Source organism: Nanorana parkeri, unplaced genomic scaffold, assembly GCF_000935625.1.
Source record: "Nanorana parkeri isolate BGI_ZX_2015 unplaced genomic scaffold, ASM93562v1 scaffold210, whole genome shotgun sequence".
Lineage (NCBI taxonomy): Eukaryota > Metazoa > Chordata > Amphibia > Anura > Dicroglossidae > Nanorana > Nanorana parkeri.
In genome coordinates, this window is record NW_017306478.1 from 1379595 (window position 1) to 1388911 (window position 9317).

Below are 9317 nucleotides of genomic sequence, written 5' to 3' on the forward strand. Positions count from 1 at the left end.
GTATGGAGCCGTATATTTGCGTAGCATATATATGCGCAAAAACAGAATGGAACCAAGATGCGTCCGGGCAGCGTATTTCTGCGTACTTTACGCGCATACGTATGTATTGCGCGTGTATACGCGTACAGTTCATTAAAATTGTCATTAGGAATGATGCATTCTGGCAATGCAAATAGTGCATGCATATACGCACATACGCTCGTATATATACACGCATAGACGCTCGTATTTACGCGCATAGACGCGTATATATATGCAATATACAATTTTGCTTGCGTTGTGTGTGAATGAGGCCTTAAACTAGAAGTAAAGCCTCCCCCCAAAACATTGTTAATTGGTAGGCTTTTTATGGTAGAAGAGATTATGCAAGTCTTACTGCCATTAAAGCTTCTTTCTACCTGTCTGCATTTTTCTTCTGTACATTGAGCCGTGCACGCGCAGCTCAGTGCACAGATCCGGCATGCTGAGATGAAGTAACTCCCACATGCATGCACGGGAGCTACATCATGCTGGCCAACCAACAGGCCGAAGATGCTGAACTCGGTGGAAGACCGGGGAGAGGATAGAAGCACAGTGAGAGGGGACTGCAGTGCTGGAGGGGATCACTTTGGCAGGTAAGCTTGCCATAATGTGCTAATATGCTGCGCATACTAACACATTATGGCTAAAAGCTCCAGTTTTTTTAACTTGCTATAACTTCCGCTTTAACATTATGTTTCATTATCAGGCAGTGGCGTCACAAGGGGCGATGCAGGGAGTGCAGCCTGCACTAGGTGACACCAACAGAGGGGGTGTCAAATTAAAATGGTATCCCAGATCCCACCGGGTCAATATCCCCTCCGCTCTTTGCCGGTGTCCATCACCAAGATGGCCACCGGCAATGAAGTACATCACCGCGCATGCATGATGACATCACACCCCAGACAACACATGTGGGGCGGCTACAATGGGTGACACCCACCCTGGTGCTGCCACCGGCATCAGGGAACCTCTGCTAAAATTAATTCATGTATGGGGTCGGTGGGAATAATGCCCCGTTCATTGGTGGTCAGTGGGAAGAATGTTCATTTACAGTGCCACCCTGTAGACAGCTAAAAAAAGATCATTGGTGTCATGCTACTGGCACTTCCAAGTAGCGTTGGCCCCATAACTATCCAGGCACCATCCAGCCACAGCTCAAGGAACCCCTATCAACCTCTGGGGAAGCCTAAGGTTCAATGGTAAACCCAGTTCCTGAGAGTAACCCATTTCTTACAGCTTTCTGGGAAGAGCGAAGACACAAACTACACAAGGGATCTTCCAGTGTTGCCTCTGAGAAGTACAATAATTTCTCCCATTGGTGTTGGAGATGCATTTTATTACATTCCAGAGTTTCTGAACGATGAACCAAATACATTCATAGAAAAGGTGATTTTGCTGTGCAATTGCAGAAAACAAACCAATATCCATTTGCTGATGGTCTGCCATAATTTGATTTAAAGGAGAGAGCAGTAAAATCCAGTTCAATATAACTATCAGAAGTAATAGAAATAAAGTAATACCAGATATTTTCATGTAACTGAAGTCTATGTGATACCACACTTAGATATGTGTGGCTGGTTCCGGTGTTTAAATGGGTTTCTCTTCAATGTCTGGTCTGTTGGGGTTGTGTTTCAGAAGCCAGTCAGCCAGCCAGGTCTGTGTTAAAACAATAAGTGAATAAATCATTTGACAACTGCTTTACATGCGTAACAAAATGACTCACTTTTCTATTAAAAGCAATACATGTTGTAATATGTTATAGCCCTATGGCTCTTAAAGTGACATTAAACCCTCAGATTTTTTAACATAAACCAATACTGTAATGTGTGCCTTACTGTAATCCATGGTAGTTTCCCTTCTCTTTGCTGCTCTTCCTTTTAAATCTGTATCTCTTCTCATGCTGGGGGAGAACGTCCCTTTGCAGCTGAGTGCCTCTTCCTGTAGTGCTGGCTCAGGTTGTGAACCTACACACAGACACCATGTATCCATTCCAGAGACAAGGCAGTCTGCTGCAAAACAGAAGTTCTGCCCAGCATGAGAACAGATACAGATTTAAAAGGAAGAGCAGCAAAGAGAAGGGAAACTACCATGGATTACAGTAAGGCACACATTACAGTATTGTTTTATGTTAAAAAATCTGAGGGTTTAATGTCACTTTAAAGCTCCAGGTAAAGATTGCAAAGTGTCTATATCTATTTAGTAAAAATGTGTACAAGGTAATCTACACAGAAGGCTTTGAATTGCTTACTAGCATGAGCCCGATCTCTTGTTGATCCAATTGCAGCACCCCAAAATCAAGGTCTTCCAAAAGAGGTAACTCCTTGTAAATTGGGTAATCTATAGATGCTCAGGGGCTGATGTATGAAAAGTGTGCTAGCCCATTGCAGCCAATCATAATGACAATCAGAATCTGTCAGTTTCTGGTACTTTACAACAGAGCATTGTGATTGGTTGCAATGGGTTGCCACACAAGAATTAGCACAGAACAGCCCTTTTCTTTTTGGATGCATCTGGATTCCCCTCAAACCCCAGCGCACGCAGTAACTTAGGCTTCAACGTATTCAGTTATTGAAAACATTTCAAATCTGTTACTGCCCGAACCCTCTGTTCTACCCTTCAGTGAGAGATTCTCTGCACTGCACTCTCAGTGGATAGTTAGGTGACAAGGAAGGGGGAGACAGGGGATAGTTCCCCTTTCAACAGGTAGAATTATTTGTAATAGAGGCCAGCGGTCTTGGCATTTCACGTCACAGCTTTTCAGCAAAACTACAAGAAGGATTCATTGGTGTGATGACCCAGATCTTTTTATCACGCAGGATGAAAAATGAAACAGACAATATATTACGTGCGGACGAAAATGTTAAAATAAGAAATGGAAATAAATGTACAAAGTTTACACACCAGGGGATCGGCTGGCTTCTGCTTGCAGAGTTCTGTGAGTCCAGCGAGCAAAGTCGGGTTCACAAAAAGGCTCAGATAATCTATGGCGGCATTTCCAGTGGGCACAGGTTCAATGGTCACTGAAAAGTAAAAGTCACCATTACCAACACAGAAATGCAGCGTATTATGGTTAGGCTGACCACATGTCTGGTATTAAAACAGTAGAGTACTGTTATTTCTTTAAAAAAATCAATCTTGTCCCGTTTTCCTTCTTAGGAGTGCGCTCTGTGTCTGTTAACATTGATATAAATCTTAAAGTGACATTAAACCCTCAGATTTTTTAACATAAACCAATACTGTAATGTGCGCCTTACTGTAATCCATGGTAGTTTCCCTTCTCTTTGCTGCTCCTCCTCCGTCTAATCTGCATCTGTTCTCATGCTGGGCAGAACTTCTGTTTTGCAGCAGACTGCCTTGTCTCTGGAATGGATACATGGTGTCTGTGTGAAGGTTCACAACCTGAGCCAGCACTACAGGAAGAGGCACTTAGCTGCAAAGGGCAGTTCTCCCCCAGCATGAGAAGAGATGAAGATTTAAAAGGAAGAGCAGCAAAGAGAAGGGGAACTAACATGGATTACAGTAAGGCGCACATTACAGTATTGGTTTATGTTAAAAAATCTGAGGGTTTAATGTCTTTTTAAGACAACTGCAACTGCGGCCAGCCTTAACCTCTACATCGCTGCGGCCAGCCGGTCTCATTAAGGAGGTGCACAAAGCGCACTCCTAAGAAGTCTCTGCCAGCACTCATTCTTCCTCTGCGGCAGCACCGACTGGAAGGGATGTTACATATAGGGGCACAGACCACACTCTGCGCCTATACGTAACTTCCTCCCAGTCAGTGCTGCCGCAGAGGAAGAATAAGCGCCGGCGGGGAGCGCGGGGACTTTAGGAAGCCATTTTATATGATCAGCAGCAGAGCTTTTATCTCAGCAGGGCAGTGCTCCTGAGTGTTAGCAAATCTCACGATTAATGGTATAGTTCTCTGCTCCTCAGACTGACGCAATGGAAGGATATGAAGCCCGTGTTTGCCATGCCAATGTCCCGGTTTTGGTGCAAGGAAATATGGCCAGCTTAATTATGGTCCATTTACATTACACATTTGTATCTTAAAATGCATGCAAAAAAATGTGTCACAAACTGTTCAATCTGATGCAGTCAGTGTCAACCGCATATGAACACGATCTGTAGACTCACTACTCTACAGGCAGAATGTTAAGAACAACTGACCATCACACCTCTATGAGCTTACTGGACATCCCATTCCAAAACCATGGCCATTAATATGGAGTTGTGCCCCCCGTGTGTCTGTAGGAATGTGTACACATTCAGCCCAAACAACATTATCGGTTGTTCTTTGTACAGATACATGTGAAATAAAAATGCGATTTTTTTTTTTGGAAGAGCATTGTGTGCCGGTTTTGCATTTTCAAAGACATTTACTCTGGAACAGAGTTATCCGAGCACCAAATGTGGATTACAAGGATGCATTACAGGGCGTGAGCTGTGCGCTTTGTGCAGTCACAGCGCTGGGTCAGTCAATATCTGAGTCTGTCACTATCCCGTGAAGGAATTCCAACCTCCCCTCCCCAGCACTCATTGGAGGGACAGACAGGGGAAGGAGCGGGCACAGAGGTGCCACATTGGTCCACAAAAATGTAATCCAAACATTGGCGTTGTACATGTCGCTGCACTCAGTGGTGTAGTTTGGTTTTGTGCTGCCCTAGGCAAGACTAAACTCGGGCACCCCCCTCAATCTAAATTTACCCCACCCCATCCTGACATTTTGCGCATCCTGTCAGTCACTGGATACAGCGCACACAGGGTATCAGGAGAGCTGTGCATGGTCTCAGGTGGGCTGTGTGGTGTCTATGGTGGGTTGTGTGAAGTCTATGGTGGGCTGTGCACAGTCTAGCTGGACTGTGCAGATTCCCTTTCCCTGCATAGATGTGCTGCTCCTCTTACCTGCAGTTTGAAGTGCCATCAGTACCAACAACATACATTGCAGTCCCCCAGCCTGCCTCCAGGACACCAGGACATCCCTCCATCAGATCACATGCTATGGCCAGCCCCTAGCCACCCGCTGCTGCTCCACCACCTCCTGTGCAAAGCCAGCCAGACCACATCTCACTGGGCCCTCCCCTCCACCGAGCAGCTCTTTAATTAGGCAGCCGCTCTTGGGGCCGCCTAGTTTGCCTGATTCTGTGCCGCCCAGCCTCGGCCCACCGGGCAAGTGCCCAGTATGCCCAAAGGCAAGCCTGGCCTTGTCCGCCTCATTGGTTTGGGGCAGCCTTGTATGCCTTGCGGTAGATACACCCCTGGCTGCACTTACCATCTGGAAACATGAAGCGGATCTCACGTTCAGCTGAAGTGAAGCAGTAGCTACCATGAACGGCGTTGCGGAGATCATCAGTTCCGTAGATGGCCCGCAGACTGGAGAAATGTGGACATTTTCGTTTGAATGATTAGCATAATTTTTCAGCAAAACAACAAAACAATAATGGGGGGGAGGGGCTGTTACGGGAATTGAGAAGCGATTAATGTGACATTAAACTCAAAAGGTTTTTAGATTATTTCAAATGCTGGTTAAATCCTTTACAATGAATTCTGCTTCTTGAAGTCTAAGTTTCCTGCAGAATCAGCTAGTCCCCTGAGCACTGGGCCTGATACCTTGTTTTAAGGTGGCCCCTTTCCTTATGTAGTCCTATGAAGCCACCCTTGTGTGTGCAATTAAGCTGTGTGTGTCTCCAAAAGTACACAGACAGCATGGCAATCCACTCCCCTTCCCTCTGCTCCTCCCCCCTTCTCCAGCTAGTAGATGGGCAGCTGCTAGAGACTGGGATGTTCCTTGTAATCTTGGACTGAACAGGAAGTTCACCTGAGAGAGTTGGTTGGCGCTGTTTGGAAACACGATGACTGTAAGTGTTTGGGCAAACATTTAAATTAAAGGGTTTCCAAACCCTCCGGCTTTTTTGCATAGATCTACTGCTAGCGAACAGTAGATCTATGCAAAAATGTTTTACAAAAATAAAGAAAACGCTTTTAAAAGCGGTTTAAGCCTGCCGCTGTCTTCCCCACGCACTCCCGTCCGAAAATCCGAAACTGCTCGGACGGCCGCAAAGCATCCTGGGGCGGGCGCATGCGCAGTTCGGATTTTCGGCCAGGAGACGAGGAGAGACGCGAGGTAAGTCTATAGACGCGTGCACCCGCATGCAGCCACCGTGGGACAGGAAGTGCCAGCAAAGACAGAGGAGTCAGCGCTGGTTTGGAGACCTGCCGCAGCGCTGGAGAGAAGGCTGAAAAGGACAGGAAAGAAGAGGAAGATCGGATTAACAGACATCATTTAAGGTAAGTGTTTTACTTAACATTGGGGGGAAGGAAATTTTTTTTTTACTTTTATGTCACTTTAATACTTTACTGGGCAATGTACAGTATGTACTGTATATTTGATCTTGCATGATGATGAAACCCAAATTTTTACTAAAAAATGCATTTTAAATTCATTTTACTGCACACAAATACATAATAATACCCAATTTTTTGGTAATATATAAAAGATGCGGATGTGTCGAGTAAATAGATTGCAAACATGTCAAGCCTTAAGGGCTTGTTCACAACATCTACAGTGCGTTCCAGAGCGGTTAGCTGCTAGAACGCACTCTGTCGCATCCCGGACGGCTCCCTGCGTTCAAGGGTGGGAGTTGGTGTGGCGGTGCATTGAAGTCAATGGCACCGCAGCCAGACCCCCCCACCCACAGTGCGATCGCCCGCACCAGAACACATGGCACATCAATGCTTGTGATCCAGTCCAGTGCGATCCAGTGCGAAATGCTGTAGGCAGCATTTTTTCAGATCGCACTGGCTCTGGAACGCAGGCATTGATATGCCACGTGATCACACTGCATGCGGGGGGCATGGCTGCGCTGCCATTGACTTTAATGCACTGACACTGCCCCCTTCCGCCCCAGAATGCAGGGGGGAGTTTACGATGCGATACACTGCGTTCCAGCAGCTAACCGCGCTGGAACGCACTGTAATTGGTGTGAACATTGGGTGCCTGCAAGAAACTTTGGTACTCAAAACTGTCCATAAAACCCCTCCCTGCATCTGTCTGCAGACTAGCAGTTACAAGCTGAGATTAGAAGATTATAGACACTGAAAACACTGAATCCTTACCTGTCTGGGTGAGTTTCTTTAGCTTTCAAGCTATTTGAAGGCCCCATCAGTTCCTTCCAGGTGGCGATGGCGTTATGTCTGGCCAGTTCCAGAGCCATGATTGGTCCCGAGCTCATGTACGCCGTCAGGCTGGGGAAGAATATCTTCCCATATTGGTCTGAATAAAAGTCGCTACACTGCTCCGGGCTCAGATGGACTTTTCTTCTCTGTTAAAATAAAACATGTTATCCTAAACACATTGGGGGGAATTTATCACAACTGGAGCAAACAGAATCTGGAGCAGTTGCCCACGGCAACCAATCAGCTTCTCTCTTCAGTTTGCTCAGGTAAGATTTGAAAATGAGAGAGAGAAGCTGATTGGCTGCAGTGCAAATCTGCTCCAGATTTTGTCTGCTCCAGTTTTTATAAATGCCCCTCATTATTTTTAGTGCAGTATTATATTTTTATTTTTAAGGTTTGTAGTTCTCTAAATAATTCTCAGGATCAAAAAACTAAAGCTGGCCATACACTGCTGCTCAACAGTCAGTCAATTTATGTTGAAGGAGCTGGGGTTGCCGAACAGTGATTGCAGTCAGTCACGTCACAGCGCGTACATGATGTACAATGCAAGACCAATATCCTCTGCCAATGTTGGTGAGAGAAGGATCGGAGTGGCAGATATTGCAGAACTGTAAGTTAAAGAAGAACCTTACCCACCAATTTAGTGTCTTCCAAAACAGTCACTTTCAAGGCATGCTATCAAGGTTGTCAGTATTCTTATTTCAGCTCTCAGCCGGACTTTCAAGCCCTCAATTGGCTGGTGTTATACTTGATCACATGTGCATCACTATGGCAACTGCAATCCAAATAGTGATAGACTATAATGTTAATACAAATTAGTACAGGCAGTCCCCGAGTTACGGACGTCCGACTTACAGACAATCCGTGCTTACGAACGGGGTCCACAGTTCTCCTAAATGTACAGGCAGCCGCCGGTACATTTAGGAGAACTGTGTCTGCAGCGGCCTGTGTCCCCGCTGCTCTCCGCGCTTGTGTTGGCGGAGGCAGCGGGGACACAGAACGCTGCATTCTGCCGCTGAGCCCCTTATCTCCGCTGATGTCCCGGCCTCCTCTTCCGTCAATCCATCGGCTTCCCCGGTCTGATCATCTGCTCGCCGTCCCGGTCCGGCTGCTCCCTCGCTGTCCCGCCCCCCTCTTCACTGCAGGGAGCTATGCCCAGCCTGCTATTGTCAAATGCAATAGCTAATAGCAAGCTGGCTATTGTACCCGCCCACTGCTTGCTGTCAATCAGCACAGGAGGACCTGATAGAGAACTTTCTCCATCAGGCCCCTCCTCTGCTGATTGACAGCAGGCAGTGGGCAGATGCAATAGCCAGCTTGCTATTGGCTATTGCATTTTACAATATCCAATAGCAGGCTGGGTATGGCTCCCAGCATTAAAATAATTGTAAAAAGTTTAAAATATAAAAAAAATTAATTAAAAAGACAAAGAAATGTAAAAAAAAGTTAAAAAAGTTAAATAACTAAAAATTAAAAATGCAAACAAAAAAAATTACAGTAAAATAAAATTAAAAATAGAAAAAAACTTTTTTTGGTGTCATTTTCAATAAAAAAATGTTTTTTTTTATTATATTATAATCTTCTGAACAAGGGGAACAGACAGCAAAACAAACGTGACCCTTCCCTATGCTATCCAAAACGAAATAATGTTTTTTTGGCTGGAGTTACACTTAAAAAATGTACCTGTTCAGACTTACATACAAATTCAACTTAAGTACAAACCTAAAGTCCCTATCTTGTATGTAACCCGGGGATCGCCTGTAAACTAAACATGAGATTGTAGTCCATCCCGGGAGCGAGCTTGGAGCGGTGACTACTCTACAACACACACAGGGACCATGGGGAACAAAAGTAGCCCTCCTCCAGAAGGAAGGACAGTGTCAGCACCAATTCAGAGATGATTGGAGGATCTACAGCCGAGTGATACACAAATAAGATACATTGTTGTTAATAATTAAAGGTACTTGGATGTATTCTTAGGATTAAACTTCAGTTTAGTGTCACTTTAATAATACAAGGTTGTAATTATTCACATATGTTACGGTCATTGTCTTGGTGACCCTCACATTTGCATCCATGAAACTGGATATGGTGCATCCATTGGACTTACCTGCAGGTGTGTA

The 9317-nt window shown here is 45.3% G+C and overlaps 1 protein-coding gene across 1 annotated transcript in view; it reads right to left on the reverse strand.

The window, feature by feature from the left end:
• Positions 1 to 1542: 1542 nt before the first annotated feature.
• Positions 1543 to 9317, reverse strand: part of NME5 (NME/NM23 family member 5) — an 8492-nt gene continuing 717 nt past the window's right edge. Inside the window, exons 2-5 of the mRNA XM_018555723.1 lie at positions 7135 to 7340; positions 5291 to 5391; positions 2923 to 3041; positions 1543 to 1677 (exon numbers count right to left, since the gene is read on the reverse strand). Of these exons, the coding sequence (XP_018411225.1) occupies positions 1609 to 1677; positions 2923 to 3041; positions 5291 to 5391; positions 7135 to 7340 (495 nt within the window). The 3' untranslated portion in view covers positions 1543 to 1608. The remainder of the gene's footprint in view (positions 1678 to 2922; positions 3042 to 5290; positions 5392 to 7134; positions 7341 to 9317) is intronic.